At 41.2% G+C, this 17,835-nt stretch overlaps 1 protein-coding gene across 3 annotated transcripts in view; it reads right to left on the reverse strand.

The window, feature by feature from the left end:
* Positions 1-17,231, reverse strand: part of SPTLC3 (serine palmitoyltransferase long chain base subunit 3) — a 126,358-nt gene extending 109,127 nt beyond the window's left edge. The window contains exons 1-2 of one of the 3 annotated variants that reach the window (XM_030872555.2): positions 17,135-17,231; positions 16,832-17,005 (exon numbers count right to left, since the gene is read on the reverse strand). In XM_030872555.2, coding sequence (XP_030728415.1) covers positions 16,832-16,939 — 108 coding nt within the window. In that variant the 5' untranslated portion in view covers positions 16,940-17,005; positions 17,135-17,231. Of the gene's footprint in view, positions 1-13,832; positions 13,933-16,831 lie in introns of those variants that run through there. The other 2 variants (XM_060284868.1, XM_060284869.1) reach the window with 2 other exon arrangements.
* Positions 17,232-17,835: the final 604 nt, after the last annotated feature.

Raw genomic sequence — 17,835 nt, forward strand, 5'->3', positions numbered from 1 at the left:
AACCCCTTGGGCTGACTTAGAGGATGGCTAAGTCACATAGGCACATATAAAAAGAGAAACTTCCAGGACGTTCAACGCCATCCTGTGAGGATCGGTGGGTTTTCCTCTTTTCCTTACCTGGCCCTGTAGCCAGGTAACTGTCCTTTTCCTAACTGTCCTCTGCTGCCCCCCACCTCTCACCACCACCCCACACACATAGACACCTTGGCTTGCCTAATATCCACTGTTTAAGACCCAGTTCTGGCTTCACTTCTTTTTTTTTTTTTTCGGTATGTGGGCCTCTCACTGCTGTGGCCTCTCCCTTTGCAGAGCACAGGCTCCGGATGCGCAGGTTCAGTGGCCATGGCTCACGGGCCCAACCGTTCCTCGGCATGTGGGATCTTCCCGGACCGGGGCACGAACCCGTGTTCCCTGCATCGGCAGGTGGACTCTCAACCACTGCGCCACCAGGGAAGCTCCTGGCTTCACTTCTTAAAAAGATCCAGGCTAGGTGTCATCACTACAAAATACCATTATAACACTCACAACATTGTATTACAATACTATTTTTAGGAAGAAAAATTATTTAATAAAAGGACAGAAAATAAAGGATCACTTGCAAAAAATAATAGCTTTTATTATCTCTCACTCAGGCCTTCTGAATATTTCAAATATTTTCACACTATTGTCCATTGTGGTGGAGACTGGCTGTGCATCAGACCATTTCCCTCTCCTCTTTCTCATGGCCAGGCTACATGCCCCACGTCCCTTGCAGACACATGTACGACTGATCAATGTGAAGTTGGTAGAAGTGAAATGTGCCATTTCTGTGCCTGGCCCACAAGAGCTTCTCTCACGATCCATCTCTTTCTCTCTCTCCCCTATTGTCATCTGAATTCTGATGGCCAAGGTGACCTTGGAAGCCACACAGTGTCGTCTGCAGAGCTTTGTCAGTCAGGTGCCCTGAATTACCGTGTGGAGCAGAGTCTTCACCTCCTCCCCCTCCAGCTTCCTGCCACTGCCCATAAGACTTAATATGAGTGAGAAATAAACTTCTATTGGGTTATGCCACTGAGATGTGGTGGCTCATTTTTTATGTCATCTAGTATTACCTTAATGAATAGATACTATAAGAATTGTGTTAAAATTCTTTCATGTCTAAATCTTGTTTAGAAGCGTTTGGAAGAAGTCTGAGAACTGAGTTACCTCCCCAAGCAAAAGGGTGCATCAGGACCTGTCTGCACTGGCCAACATTCAAATTTAAATCTGGGGAATGTAAACTGGTGCAGCCACTATGGAAAACAGCATGGAGGTTCCTCAAAAAACTAAAAATAGAACAACAATATGATCCAGCAGTCCCACTCCTGGGTAATTATCCAAAGAAAATGAAAACACTGATTTGAAAAGATATATGTACCCCAATGTATGAGTGTCTCTCTCTCTCTCTCTCTCTCTCTCTCTCTCTCTCTCTCTCTCTATATATATATATATATATATATATATATACGGAATATTACTCAGCTATAAAAAAATAATGAAATTTTGCCATTTGCAACAACATGGGTAGACCTGGAGGATATTACACTTAGTGAAGTAAGTCAGACAGAGAAAAACAAATAATGTATATTCTCATTTATATGTGGAATCTAAAAAAATAAAACAAATGAATATAACAAAACAGAAGTAGACTAATAGATACAGAGAACAAACTAGTGGTTACCAGTGCAGTGGGGAGGGGCAAGATAGGGGAAGGTGATTAAGATGTATAAACTACTATGTATGAAATAAATAAGACACAAGGATGTAATGTACAGCACAGGGAATATAACTGATATTTTATAATAACTTTAAATGGAGTATAAGTTATAAAAATATCAAATCATTATGTTGTACACCTGAAACTAGTATAGCATTGTAAATCAACTGTACTTTAATTTAAAAAAAGATAGAATGGGATCATCAATCAGTCAATCAATAAATCTGGTGAAGTTGTCAAAGATTCAATTCTTGAGTTATTGAGCATCTCTGAGTGTTAGGTGGTGCATGACAGAAAGAAGTACAGAAGTCAGCGAGAGAGACAGACAGATTATAAACATGGAACTTTTTGAGGGGACAAGTTCTTTATGTATTAACTACTCCAACCTTTCTTTGTAATGATGCCCAAGTTCAGTCGTTGAGAGGCTCAGTTGCTTTCCCATGGTTTTCCCATCCACCACCAGAGAAGTTAGCAAAGAGGTCAGGGAAGCCCACGAAGAGTCCCACCTTCCACACTTCCAGATTGGGAAGTCAGGGATTCACAGAAAAGGGAGGATGGCTTGGAGAGGACTAAATGGAGTCCCTAGCAGTGTGCCCCATGAAAATCTGTTGTAGGACTGAGTGAATGAGAGAGAAAAAGAGAGCCAAGACTGGAAAATGTTGAGGAAGGAGGTGAGGGCCTTCCAGGACAGGAGAACCAGCATGGGCACTTGTTAGTGAGTAGAAACGAGAGGAATGGGACCATGCAAGGACTTCTGGCTGGACCTCATGTGTTGCCTGCTTGGAGATGTGGTGTGTAGTGCCTGCTGAAATTGAACAGGCCTTCTCTGCAGGATAAGTCAGACTTTCTGTTTCAAAGAGCAGTGAAAAAGAAATGCAGGGAAGAAAGATTTGTAGGATCCCAGGATCCTACCTGGGATGACAGCTGGGGTGGAGGCCCTAAAGTCAGTTGGACATAATTGAACTTTGGAACAAAGTGGCTGTCCTTCACCACCCTGCAATGACTGCAATCTTCTAATTTTACTCACAACCAGCTGGATCACTTGAGAGGCACAGAGCTTTTCTGAAGTTATCCTGATAAACCAGAGAAAACAATGCATTGTTGCTTTAATATCATTGAAATTAACTACTACCTACTATCTTCTTGTTCAGTTATGATGTTCTCAGTCCAGGTGAGAACAGCGCTTATCTCTGAGGTGCTCAAAGCTTTTGTGGCCATGATTTTATTTACTTACATGATATTCCTAAGAGGTAGGTTGTGGATAACTGTAATAGAATTAGAATTATCTTCACTTAATAAGATAGTCACAGGGCATTAGGCAATTTCCCCAAGGTTATAAAGCAGGCAAAGTCAGGATGAAGTTGAATTTCTAAAGTGCACAGCACCAGGGTTGAATCAGAAAGAAGCTCTAAGTTAGATCTTTGAGATGTAACAGATTGGAACATGTTTCAGAAATAGCCATGGGGCTGACTCCTTGTCCTTCCCAGGTGGGTACTGGCAGCTGTCAACACTCATGGGACGGCTGACTACCATGTGCTTGTACCTGTGCTAGGCACTGGGTCATTCAGGTAGTTTCTCTTATGGCTTCCATCCCCATGGAACTCATGGACTAAGGTGGGGATAAAACGTGTGTACAGAAATACAACTCTTCAGGATTAGAGAGCAAGAAGTCTCCAGTGGCAACATCCCAGAAGTCTAATGTCATTCCATATTTATACATTTGTTCATTTTTTCCCTTCCTTTATTTATTTACATTTTTAATTGCAGTACAGTTGATTTACAGTGTTGTGTTAGTTTCAGCAAAGTGCTTCAGTTGTACACACACACACACACATATATATATATATTCTTTTTCACATTCTTTTCCATTTTAGGTTATTACAAGATATTGAATATAGTTCCCTGTGCCATACAGTAGGTCCTTGTTGGTTATCTATTTTATATATAGTAGTGTATATCTGTTAATTCCAAACTCCTAATTTATCCCCCCCCCCACGTTTCCCCTTTGGTGACCATGTTTGTCTTTTATATCTGTGAGTCTATTTCTGTTTTGTAAATAAGTTCATTTGTATCCTTTTTTAGATATCACATATAAGTGATATCATATGATATTTGTCTTTCTCTGTCCTACTTCACTTAGTATGATCATCTCTAGGCATATTTGTTCATTCATTCATCCAACAAATACATATTGAGTACCTACTCTGTGCTAGCTGCTGTGCTCTGTCCAGGTGACACAGTGGTGACCAGGAAGGACAGAACCCCTGACCTCATGACACTCATAGTCTATATGTGAACCGTCCAAAACAATAATCATTAGCCACATGTGGCTACTTACATTCAAACTAAAATCATTCAAGTTAAATACATTTAGAGATTTAGGTTACAGTTGCATGAGCCACATTTCAAATGTTGGACAACCACACATGGCTGGTGGCTACCTTACTGGGTGGGACAGTCACACAGTATTTCCATCATCACAGCAGGTCCCGTTGTTCTGAGGTCTGCAAGTTATGGCCCACAAGCCATATCTGGCCTACCCCTTGCTTTTGCTATTTTCTTTCAAAATAAAGTTTTATTGGAACACAGTGACACCCGTTTGTTTATTGTTGTCCATGGCTGCTTTCACACTGCAAAGGCAGAGTTGAGTAATTGAGACAGGGACTTTGTGTCCCAAAGAACTGAAAATATTTACTGTCTGGCCCATTACAGAGAAAGTTTGCCAGCCCCTGGTCTAGATGGAAATACAGACCAGAGCAAATACTTACAAAAAGGGAAATGAAGGATAAGTCAGGGACCTATGGAGCGGATAGGATGGGATCTGGCCTAGTCCAGGAAAAGAGAAAGGCCTCCCTAAAGAAGATGATGCTTAAAATAAGATCTGAATAGTCAGTAGGAGTTGAGGAGGTGCAGTGTTCCCAGCAGGAGGAAGAACCCAAAGAACTGTGGGGAGGGAAGCGGGTAGGGTGGTGGGCTGGCAGGGGTAGTGAGGGGGCAGGCATGGCTGTAGGTCAGTTCTAAAAGGGGAACTCCATCCACTTTGTCCATCATTAGTACTCCAGGGCTTAGAAGGGCATCTGATACGAAGTAGGTATCCAATAAATCTTTGATGAATCAATGGATGAATCAGCGAGGAAGTTGTGCAGAGCTCGTAAACTGAGCTTAGGACCATAGCCTTGATCCTGACAAGGGAAGCCATTGACGAGCTGTAAGCAAATGCCGGTCTAAAAACCTGATCTGATACGTGTTTTCAAAAGGCCCCCTGCAAAGCCATGCATGTGAATGGGTCTTCAGGGAGCCCTGACATACCAATGATTCACAGTGATTCATGGCTGTATGGTCGGTAATTTTGAGAAAGATAAATATCATATGATATCTCTTACATGCAGAATCTTAAAAAAGATTATACAAATGAACTTACTTGCAAAACAGAGCTCACAGACTTAGAGAATGAACTTATGGTTACTGGGGGAAAAAGGATAGGGGGTGGAGGGATAGATTGGGAGTTTGGGATTGACATATACACACTGCTATATTTAAAATAGATAACCAACAAGGACCTACGGTATAGCACAGGGAACTCTGCTCAATATTCTGTAATAACCTAAGTGGGAATAGAATTTGAAAAAGAATAGATACAAGTATATGTATAACTGAATCATTTTGCTGTACACCTGAAACTAACATACCATTGTTAATCAACTATAATCCAATATAAAATAAAATAAAGTTTCTCTTGTATCCCTTGCAGAAGAATATTTGATGAAACATACTCGCTCCATTGATCCTGAACTTTTGAACCTATGATCAAAAATCAAAAGGAAAGTGTTTCCTGAGCTGCATGAGAATGAACCAACACCAGAGATGTGCTTTGCCATGGGAGTGAGGTGTGTACTGTAGCATCTCCTTTCCGTGCCAGGCAGCTGATGACTCATAGGTGAGTTAAAAAAAGGGTGGGGCTCTGGAAGCACACAAAACGTGGTTGGCTGAGCTCAGGGGACTGAACTTGGATTAGAAACAATGGTTTTTCTCTTTGAATCAAATTGAAACAATTTCTTCTTGCACCTTGATGATGCTGAACTACCATCTCTAGACCCCAACCAAAACTTCTCATCCCCTAAACATGGACCAAAGAGTGTCTGCCATTCAACAACCTGAAGGAGCAGAAAATCCCCCTACCCAGAAAGAGAGAAAGTTGCCGAGGATTCCATTGTTCTTCCTTCCCTGTGTGTTTATCAGGATTTGGCTCATGGCTGTACAGACCTATTCTCCTTGCCTCCTTCCCTCCTCTGCCTATCACCCTATAAAACCACTCACAATTTATGCACATCAAGAGCAGCCTAGGTTCATCTTCAACCTATAACCTGACTCATCTTTTGCTTGCCTTTGAAGACAGAATGTGTCCTTAAAGAGATGATGCTTAGTTGAATGTATACAGTTTTTTTGGCTGGAATCTTTGGTGTTCATGGAAGGCAGAGCATATTTGATTTTCCATGAAAACATTTTGCTTCTTGGGAAAGTAAGCATAATGTCTCCAAACAATCAATTGCCCAGGAGTATGACAACATAACAATTTGTTTCTTTGCTTCCAAAACATCTGATAACATCCATGGTCACAGCTATAATTATCTGATTAACTTTTCTTACGTGGCATATAATGTTGAAAAAGAAGTAACTTCTCCCAGAGTAGTGCTAGCCTTGACTAATTTTTACCTGTACTCCTGAATCAACCATTTAAAAATTCCAGGCATTTTTTTTTAGCCATCATAATTTATGAGCCTTAAGTAATGGCTGGGTGCAAGGCATGGGTCATCTGATTGGTATAAATATTAATATTACACTTAAAAAGAGAAAACTGACATTCATGACCTATTTATTTCAGCCATTGTCTCATTTTCCCAGGTCACTATGTGGAGAACTTCTGTATCTTAGTCTGTAGACACCTGATTCAGTGGTTTTGCAAAGAACTGACCGATGGGAAGCACAGCCCCATAGACAAAATGCCAGCCCCTTTCGCATAAACTTACAAACCAATCCGTCAAAACTTACGTCGGTTTTGAGATTTTCCCAAGTACCCCTAAGTTATTTGCATGGTTTGGCAAAAGCTGTTATTGCCAAGGGCTCCTTCGGGGTTTGTTTTGGATTCTGTACTATGAAAAGCAGTATTGTGTAGAGGCTCTAGAAACTGGCAGTGGACAGGTGTGCGTCTTGCCCTGGATTGGCCATTTTGAGATATGGGCAAGTGTGCCTCAGTTCTGTTCTCTATTCTATTAAGTGAGAAATGTGTCACTAAGATCTAGAAAATGAGATAACATGCTTCTCTGAGATCTGAGATCATTTCTACCATGATTATTCCAGTATTTGAGATGATCTGGAGCCTAGTTTCCTTCAGACTATCAGAGTAGGTGACTGGGAAACATGCCATGTTGCAAGACCTAAGAATCCTCAACGCATCATCAATGTCATTGCCTCGGGGAGACTCAGCAAAGGAACCAAGAAATTAATTGACTTGTGCTCCCCTGCTGGGTCTGGAAGCAAGCTTTCATGATGGCCTGTGTTTGAAAATGAAGTTGAGGCTGTACAAGGGCTCAGAAGAAGGTAATTCTGGGGAGTACACATGCTACATGCCGTGAGGATGTAAAGACAAAGGTCAATGATTTTTAAAGAAAGATTTATAGGAGGTTGTGCTGTCTGGTGTGCCATGTAAAACCACTTTGCTGCCTGGCTATGGAAATCTAAGGTAGAAACTAACATTTTACAAGACTTTTAGAATCTTACAGATTTCTAAAAATTACTAAAACTGACTCCCAAATCTGCTCTTCTGAGTAAGTGTAATAACCAAAATAGCACTTTTTCTCTTGCTGTGAATTAATCTGCTGAAGAATAGAGGTGCTGATTTTTTTTTTTACTTCCTACCTGTTCTTGTAAAGGAACAGTTGACAGAGTTGTATGCACTGAGTAAGGGCTTGAAAAATACCTACGTATCCAGTCCTTTGAGACATTCCTGAACTTAGAGTTAAAAATGTCTGGGATTCTTGTCCAGCTCTGTCCCCATCATCCATGTGTCTTTGGTCTCATTATCTTTCTTAGCTCTGTCTTTTTCATCCCAAAATGGGTCAGTAGCACTCAATACTTCACAGCATTGCTGTGAGAGTCCAATGAGACGTTGGATATAAGGATCATTATAGTTGATGCTGAAGGTTAAAGGGGCAAAACGTTGGTTGCTTTTTAAAGAAATCATTCTAAGCCATGCATGCGCCACCATATTTACTTCTTACAACGACTCTATTGGTCAGGCACTACTATTATCCTCATCTTCCAGATAAGGAAACTGAAGCACAGAGATTAAGCTGCTTGCCCAAGGTCAATATAGAGCGACCGATGTGAAGCTGAAATTCAAGCCCAGGCAGTGCGAAGGGGAGGCCGGGCTCCCAACCTCTATATGATGGTTCAGTTTACTAGGACAGTAGGGCAGGAGATGGCAACCATTTATGTGATATTAGGGGTCAGAAAATCCTCCTATTACTTGCCACCTGTGTGGGTGATTATCTGACCTCTTTGAACCTTGGGTCCTTATACGTGAAATTTGAAAGCGATAGGTGAGAATTCACAATGCTTCAAAGAGCGTAAATACGTGGTGGGACCTTGTGTGTGGCAGCAAATCATTAACTGTAATTAATACTGATTTCTCTGACATGCTTTTCTAAGATAAGCAAAGAAGGAGGCTTTCTCCACGTGGCTCTTATTTTGGGAAATACGAGAGGTCTTTACATCTTCCATGAGACAAATGCAGCTTTGCATCATCAATTTTGAAATTGAAGCTAAAGAATTTGCAATAGCAGATACCACTCTGAGCCATCAAATACTGTAGTCCCTGGCTGTTTGCTTTCACAGGTTGGAGGTTTCAGAAACAAATGCACCTTTCCAGAAAGGGCCTTGGTCTGGGTATCAAGAGACCAGAGTGGGGGAGGGTGCCTCACACTGGTGTGACCTCTGAGACAGTCACTTCATTTTGTTGAGACTCATTCCTCCATGTGTAAGAAGACAGGGCATGGTATGGAATTTTAAGAATTTCTACAGTGAGTTCCCTTCCTGCCAGCTGGATTATACTCCAGACAAAAAGGGAAAATGGCTCTTGAACCCGTCAGATTTTAGGTGTACAACAGGGGAGTTTCTCGAGTGAGGTAGCCTCCTGCTGAGTCTTTCATCTCATAGATGAATTTACACTTGATTCAGCTCACGGTTTTATAAAATTTTTGCACAGTCAAAACTATACAATGAAACCTTTCCCAGCAAGAAAAATCGAAAGGTAGTGTAGGTCAAAATTCATTGAATGGAATTATCTGCACATTTTGCCTCAAAAGAAGAAAAAAGAAAGAACGATGGACAAATATTGAAATCTGGTTAATAATTCACATGTGGAAGAGTTTAGGGGTGAAGTCTATTGATTCTCCAACTTTCTTTGAAATGCACCAAACATATGGTTTGATGGATGAATAGAGAGACGGAGAGACAGACAAACGTGCGATGAAACAAATATAGTAAAATGTTAACTGCAGTTTCTAAGTGGTAGGTATATGAGTATTCAGTGTAGAACGCTTTAATTTTTCTGTAAGTTTGCAAATATTTACAATAAAATGTTTGAACAAAAGGCTTTTTTTTTTTTTTTTTCTAGTGATAAAGACATAGACCCTGGGGTCAGTCTGCACTAACTAGAGGTTTAATCTTAGACAAACTCACTTAACTTTTCTATGACCAGTTGCCTCATATAAAAAATAGGGATAGTAATAGCATTAAAGTCACAAGGTTGTGGGAATCAAATAAGTTTGTATTTAGAAAGTTCTTAGCATATAGTGTGATGGAAAATTTGTTAAATGAAATTTTAAAAATCATTTCATATACAGGGTTATGAATGGGGAAGCAGATTATTCTGATTTTTCTTGGACATTCAACCCTGAGAATGCAGAATTTTATTAAAACCAGATGACAGGTCTATATACCTTGAGGTATTAGTCATTTTCCTTCTAATCCAGGCATATTTCATCTCCTATTAAGAGGCAGTAGAATCATCAGCATAAATCAATAATATTTAATTTCTATTTTCATCTCCTTCAAAAAGTTCCACCTCCTTAAAGCATATTCCCTGACCCCAAACTTAGAGTATACATAATATCTGGATATCGATATAAAAGCTCGTAGTTACCTGGTCACACAAAAATCTAGTGATTTAGTGATTTTTAAAAAGAAGGCAGTGAATAGTGGTCATGTTCTCCAACAAAGGGTGGGAAACCTTTAATTAATATTAGGTAAATTACTAATAAATTAGTAATTAATCAGTGTATTAATTAATAAGAGGTTATACGCTTTGAAATCTGCAAGAAGCTTGTGTATCGTATGAGTGGGGCTTTTCAGTCTTTTAAAGAACCAGGCCTGTGAACAGCAAATGGCAATTGAAATAAACAAAACAAACTGAAATCCGAGTTTTAACAAACACTAGATTAGTAAAAACAGGTGGTCTTTAATCATTGCACAACTATTATTGAGCACCTATTGTGTACAGGCTCCGGTATATGTTCTGGGGATTTGGCAGTGAGATAGAAATCTCTGCCTGGGTGGAATTCCCATTCTAGAGCCAGAGGCAGACAATAGATAGGAAATAAATTCAAGTGTGTGTGTGTGTGTGTGTGTGTGTGTGTGTGTGTGTGTGTGTGTAGATGGTGTTAAGTACTAAAGAACCAAGCAAGATCAGGAAAGGGAGTCAGGAAGAAAGTATGTTGCAATTTTTATAGGATTGTGAGTAATATTTGACTTGAAAGAAGGGAGGTGCAGGCACCTGGATTTCTGGGAAGTGCAAATGGGGGAGGATGTGGGAATGTCCTGAGGTGGGAGGATGCAGGGCTGCTGGAATACACTGAGCCCTGGGAAAAAGGAGATGAGTCAGTGAGGATCAAACCATGGCTCCTTGTGGTCACTGTAAGAATTTCAGCTTTTACTCAAGGCTAGGATACAAAAGGCCATGAAACGTTTTCACTTACTAGAAAACTCTCTAGAGCCCTCCCTGCTGTAGAAGTTGTCTGAGGCAATCCTGCCCACAATCCTGGCTTGTCCTTTTTTTCAGCTGACCCAGCTTGGACATGGTAGTGAAGACACCATCTTGCAGGCAAATCCTCCTGGCTCAGCTGTTCTAGGTCCAGCCAATTGAGGCCCCAGCTATCCTGGAACAGGGAAGAGCTGTCTCCACTGAGTCTTTTCTGAATTCCTACCCAGTAGAATCCATGAGCATAACAAAATAGTCATTGTTTAATGTCATTCTGTTTTGGGATGGGTTGTCACTCTGTAATGAATAACTGGGACATAGGGAAAAGGCATGAGGCTCCCGTAACAATCAAGGTGAGAGACAGTGGTGGCTGAGACCAGAGTGGTTGCTGTGGGGAGGTGAGGAGTGGTCAGATTCTGGATATCCTGTGAAGGTAGGATCATGAATTTGCTGACTCATTGAATACAGAAGGAAAAAGTCATGAACGATACCCAGGTTTTTGGTTTGAGCCACTGGAAGGATAGAGTTGTCATTTACTGAGATGGGAAAGACTATAAAGGAAACACATTAGGGACAGAGGGAGGGAGTATTGGGGGCTCAGTTTTGGACATGTTAAGCTGGAGATGCCTTTGGTCATCCAAGCGAAAGATCAAGGAAGCAGTTGGAAATGACATATATATATATATACACATACACGCACATACACACAGCTGCACATATATACATGTACATATAGTAATCAGACAAGGTCAGATCATCAGGAGAAATCTGCAGTTAGAAAAGAGAACGGGTACAAGGACTGAGTCTTGGGGAACTCTATTGTTCAAAGATCAAGGAGTTGAGGAAAACCAGGAATAGACACTGTAAAGGAACAGCTGGTGATATAGGAGGGTCATAACTTGGAAGCCAAGAGAGAAAAGGGCTTGAAGGAGGAGGAGTAATTACTTGTGTCAAGTGCTGCTGACAGACCAAGTAAAATGAAGCCACCATTGGATGAGGGAATTCAAGGATTTAAGACTATCATTTATTGAGCACCTATTACATGCCAGGCATTGTACTGAACGGTCTTACAATAGCAGTAGAGGGGTAAGAGCTGCAGGCAGACTTTAATAGATAATAGTCACTATTTATCAAGTATCTACTACACATGTGATAGTTACTGGGAGTCTTACATACACTCTCTTATCCAATCTTCACCTTTGCCTTGTGAGGTATGGATCAGAGCCGTGATGCTACTTCCCCAATGTGGCACAGCTAGTAGGGAGCAAAGCTAGTACTCATACCCATTTCTGCTGATGTCAAAGCTTGTCTTCCTGCTATCATTCTTCCTTAAGTGGTTCCCTGGGAAATCCTGAGGGGTGCTGGAATATGAAAAGCCACCAGGAAAGAAATATCTTCCTGGGGAGTTCATTTATATTCAAGGTTTTCAAGGAGGATATAAAAGTAGTTTTATAGTAAAATAAATATTATTAAAATAGTATTATAAAGTGGGGTACAAAATTCTAATATACATTTTTAAATAAATTAATACATGTGGGCTTGTGGTCTGAGTCACTTTGGCTTATGTTTGGTTTTCTCTCCTTGGTAGATCAATTTATGAATCCCTTTACCCTGTCTTCTCTGGAAAGCCTGATTTGTTGGTTTTTCTGAGCAGGGTGTGAGAGCTGAGGTTCTTAACCTGAGGATCTGAGAAAGTCAGGAAACACATGAATCCTCTACGTGGAAAATTCTGTAATACAGAAAGTATCTATCAGCTTCTCAAAGGATTTTTGACTTCCCAAAGGATAAGCTCCACATGGCAGAGAAAGAACAGTCAGGTATAAGTTGTAGTTGACTGGATAATCATAATTTACACATAGCCTTTTCCTGGGCAACTTTTGAAGGCCCAGTTATACCACGTCTAGAGAATAATAATGGTGACCAAGCTATATGAGTACATTGTCTAACAAAAGGTTTGTGTGTCACTTCCTACAAAGTCTGAGAGGTGAAGTTTGAGCAGTGAAATGGTATCAGTTCTATGACATTTTGTCATCTAATATTTGAAATCAGGTTTAGTCAGAGAAATCTAGTACAACTGGTTGGGTCATAATTGTTCCTAAAACTTCCATACTCCAGGATCAAGTATTAATGTAACAACTCAGGAAAATTAAGATGTAAGATACATCTATTGCTTTTAGAAAATATAAAGTAAGTCTAAATTAAGAAGATCCAAATTCCCTGAATCACTCTATTTATGACCTCTTATTTTTCTCATCCTATTTGCCTATAGTTCAGAGATTACAGATTTGTGGCTGGTAGCAATGTCTCATTGAACTCTACACTATTGGAAATTTGAAGCATTAGATGCCAATACTTTAAAAATCAGGATATTCTCTCTCCCTCCCACTCCATCTGGATTTCCAGTTTCTTTTGAAAATCATAAGATCTGTCAACATAGGACCTGCTTTCTCTCATGGTGACAATGAGCTTTGTTCAGGTAAACCCATGCTTACCACTTCCTGTTGTCCACACCAGGCCTTACCAGCCTGCTGGGCATTTGTAATCTTAACCTCTGCTGTAATCAAATGATCTTCAATGTGGTTGAAGCAGGATTTAGAGGGAACTGTGATGGATGAAGTACATTGTGGAGAACAATTCTGAATACTTCTCTGAACTATGTTCATAGTGTTTGTTTGTTTGTTTCCAAACGTTTAATCTAAATTGTGAATTACTGGGCCAATGACTTTCTTTCTAATATGGTGGCAACAACTTCTTCTCACATGAATTTACAGGTTGATATACTTTAGAATTCCAGTAAAACTGCATTAGTTCAGGCCAATTGAGACAAGTTGACAATACTTAGTAGAAAGATTAAATCAAGTGTATTTCAAAATAAATGTAGTGGATTTCTTGAGAGTAATTAGGTTAACATCAATCTACCCCTACTTGTGTTTCTAAAGAGAATCATTTTCTAGGAAACTTTAACCAATAGATAAAATTAATTTATAATTGGCAGATATTAAATATACTTTAAAACACGTATTCATTTAATTAACAAAACATCTGAACCAGAACACATACATGCTTCTTTGCCTGCTCTTTCTTCATAGATAAGGCAACAAGTTACAGACCTCCTCAGATTGAATAATTACACTTCAGTTTTGACAGCATCCAAGTGATTGTGCTTTTGTATAGTTGATATTTGAGTTCATTGTATTTGGTTTTACCAGCCGGACACTCATCTTAAGCATACAGTCCTTATGCAAAACACAAAACAAAACACAACAAAAGTGTAAAGCTTAGGGAAAGGCATCTTTGCCAAAGATTGATGGCCAAAACAAACTCTTTCCTCAAAATGAAAGCACTGAAAATGGTTGTAATGAGACTGTACAATGATTTTTCTAGGCATTTTAAAGAAATAGAATATACATGTGTTTACATGTTTATTGTTGCTTAGCAAACCACCACCATACTTAAAACAACAATCATTTGTTTGCTTGGGACTTCCGTGGTGGCACAGTTGTTAAGAATCCACCTGCCAATGCAGGGGACACGGGTTCAAGCCCTGGTCTGGGAAGATCCCACATGCCGAGGAGCAACAAAGCCTGTGCACCACAACTACTGAGCCTGCGCTCTAGAGCCTGCGAGCCACAACTACTGAAGCCCACGTGCCTAGAGCCCATGCTCCACAACAAAGAGAAGCCACCTCAATGAGAGGCCCACGCACCACAGCGAAGTGTATTTCCCACTCCGCCGCAGCTAGGGAAAGCCCGCACACCGCAATGAAGACCCAACGCAGCCATAAATAAATAAAGATATTAGAAGTCTGGTAAGCAAACCCAGCTTAAAAAAAAAAAAAAACCAATCATTTGTTTGCTTAAGGATCTGTAATTTGGGCAGAGCCCAGTGGGGACAAGTCATGTATACTCCATGAAGTATAATTGGAACAGATAGACTCCAGGGATGGAGGATCCACTTCTAAGATATCTGACTCACACAGTTTACAAGCTGGTGCTGCATCTTGCCTAGGCGCACAGCAAGGATACCTGGTTTCTCTCTACTTGGGCTTCTCTTGAGCTGCTTGGGCTTCCTTCAAATGTGGTGGCTGGGTTCCAAGAGTGAGTGTTCTACGAGGACTGGGTTCAAGCTTCAAGGTTTTTGGTAAAGACTCAGTTTGTTTAAGGTCCTCAAAGCAAAATGGACTAAAACCAGTGATTAAGGATCATGATAGTAAAGACAACTTCATCTATATCACAGAGGGGAAAACAGGCCTTTGTCTGCCCGACTTCACTAAGAACTCAGCAGGGTTTCTTCTTTCTGGAACATACTTTTTAAGCCATAATTGAGACTCTCAGTGGGAGCCAATTTCAACTAAGTAACACCTAAATATATCTGAGCAAATAGGTTCTGGATGGTCCTTCCTTCAGAAAGAGCTGTTGGAAAAGGCAGTAGCCTCCCTGGTATTTCCTGCTGCTCTTAGGGAAGCTTCAGTGTCCAAAGATATTCACAGTCTTGTAGGAGCACTTAGTAATGAACCTTTAGGATCCTGGCTCGTGTCCTTAGGAATGGTTGTAACCATTTAGCTAAGTCTCTAACCTCAGACACTAGAAGGTGGTTACAAAACCAAGACAAAGTAGAGAGAGAGAGAGAGAGAGAGAGAATGGCTTTGAGGGCATCTCTACCCAAATGAGAGCCTTCAGGGTCATAATGGTCCAGAGGGTGAGAAGGCCAGTGGCCAGTGTTACAGCCATTTTAGGGGCAAAGAGTGTCTTGAGTGGTAGTGGTCTGATTCGATACAGCGATGAATAGATGGTGGGTATTAGTATGATTGCCCTCGTGCAAAGAATGAGAGTTGAGTATTTTCTCTTCACATTATACTCATCTGCGAGAGACCAGACCTGAGGTTTTAGGTAGACAATTCCAAGGCTAGGGCAATGTCTTTTGTTAAGAGGGGAACCTATTTGGAGGACCACAGCCTATTCACACACAACCCAGGCTCCAGAGTGCCCCCCCCACACACACCTCTTTCATTCCACTGAACACACAAATTTCCTTCACTGAATGGTGGGCTGGCCCCCAGCCAGCCCCACCTGTCCTGTGATCTTAGAACAATCTCACTGCCCAACCTCCCCACCCCCGACCCCAGTTCTCCCGCACAGATTCCTTGCCCAGCTTCTCATTTTGCAATGGTGAAGCTGCCTGTTTGGCTATGCTAACCTGCTCCCAAGCAGGTGAACTCACCCCTGCTGCTCAGAACAGAGGACCTGGGCATCCAATGGGAAGCTGGCAATGGCCAGCCTGTTCGTAAGCAGCTTGCAGACCCGGCTCCCTCTTTGAATGAGCTGACAACATTTCTTGGGTTCTTCCCCTTCCTCAGTACATTCCCCTCAAACATTCTGTCAGAGCAGGAGCCAAAAATTTTTACAAAAAGTATCACATGGGAAAACAATTCAAAGTCTGTTTGGTTCCTGTGTGCAGCCTGTAACAATAAGCCGCACTTTCTGAAGTGTCTTAAAAAGGAATGCTTGTGATGTCAAGTTTCAAAGAAAGACTTTGGCCCCGAATCAAGCTGTAAGCTATGACAAGGCCCCACCAAACACCAAAAAGAAGTCCCCTTTTAATCCGAGAGGCACTCCTCACGTACCAGGGGAAAACCTACTCCACGTAATCTCAGCAGCGTTTACTTTCACTTCCTCTTTTTTTCCCCTATGAAGTTTGATGCATGCAGTCTGTTGTGATTTCCTGATAGACTGAAATTTAGCTGGAGAGTTTTAGCCTTCATAACTGTTTTCTCCAAAATGCTTGAGAGAAAACAAAAGTCTAGCAGGGACGTTTTTATGTTAAGGGTTTAAGGCTCTTGGATCTACGTGTGTCCTGTCTTGTACAGAGAAGAAATTCCCTCCTTAACCCACATCCAAACTTTTTAGTAGCCAAGCATTTGAAATTAGCTGAATTAAGGAGTCAAAACACAGAAAACACTTCCTGCCAAGAACTTTCAGCTAGGACAGCTTCAAATAGCTTTACAACAAATATTGAAATGTTCAGGTCTTTCAGAGTAAGGGGGAGGGATTGCCTCTTACCTGGGCTTCTTTCACCATCCCGTTCCTTGTGCAGTTTTTTCTGTGACAGTGGTCACTCTGATTGTGAAGTGTTCCATTGCAAATAGCACCACCTCCAGGATCAACCATTTGTGTGAAATTGATGGAAGTGGCAGATTTTCCTCCAGAGGCTCTTGGCAAGCTTGACTTTTGAAGCTGGTGAGGGAATGGGATAAAGCACTTCAGACTGAGTGCTTGAAGGAATCCTACCAATCAGGCTTTTCCAGAAGAAGAGCGACAGCCTATCTTTTGGGAAGATCTTTGAAGCTAAAAACAAATGATTACCTTTACACTCTTGAAATCAGAATGTGGCCTCCATGGTAACAGAACTGCTCCTGAAACTACAAAGGAGATTGCCAGCTCCTTGCCTGGACTGAGGCAACCAGGAGGCTGCAAAGCCACTGGCAAACTGTGAGGAGGCCAGCAGGGAGGTGGAGAATCTTTTAAAGACACACACACACACACACACACACACACACACACATGCCACTGTACACTCCCCAGGTGTCTCCTACGGAGGACAGTCAGTGCCAAATTGACGTCTATCCCCTTCTCACCTCCCTCCTGCATCTAATTACATTTTTGTTTGTAAACCAAGGTCAAAGTCAACACTTCTTTTTGCGGTAAAGTAACATTCAGAAGTGGTTGCCAGGGGCCACAGGGAGGAGAGATAGGAAGCTACTGTTTAATGGGTACAAGTTTCTGTTGGAGAAGATGGGAAAAGTTGGGGCGATGGATGGTAGTGATGATTGCCATGTGAATGCCACGGAACTATACACTTCAAAATGGTTAAAATGGTAAATTTTATGTAATGTATATTTTACCATAATACAAAAATGGCAAAAAGACAATTCAGAACCCACCTTATGTTAAAACCAGTGACATCAGGACTTCCCTCGTGGCTCAGTGGTTAGGAATCCACTTGCCAATGCAGGGGACACGGGTTTGAGCCTCCGTCTGGGAAGATCCCACATGCCGTGGAGCAA

Source organism: Globicephala melas, chromosome 15 (genome assembly GCF_963455315.2).
Source record: "Globicephala melas chromosome 15, mGloMel1.2, whole genome shotgun sequence".
In the NCBI taxonomy this organism is placed as follows: domain Eukaryota; kingdom Metazoa; phylum Chordata; class Mammalia; order Artiodactyla; family Delphinidae; genus Globicephala; species Globicephala melas.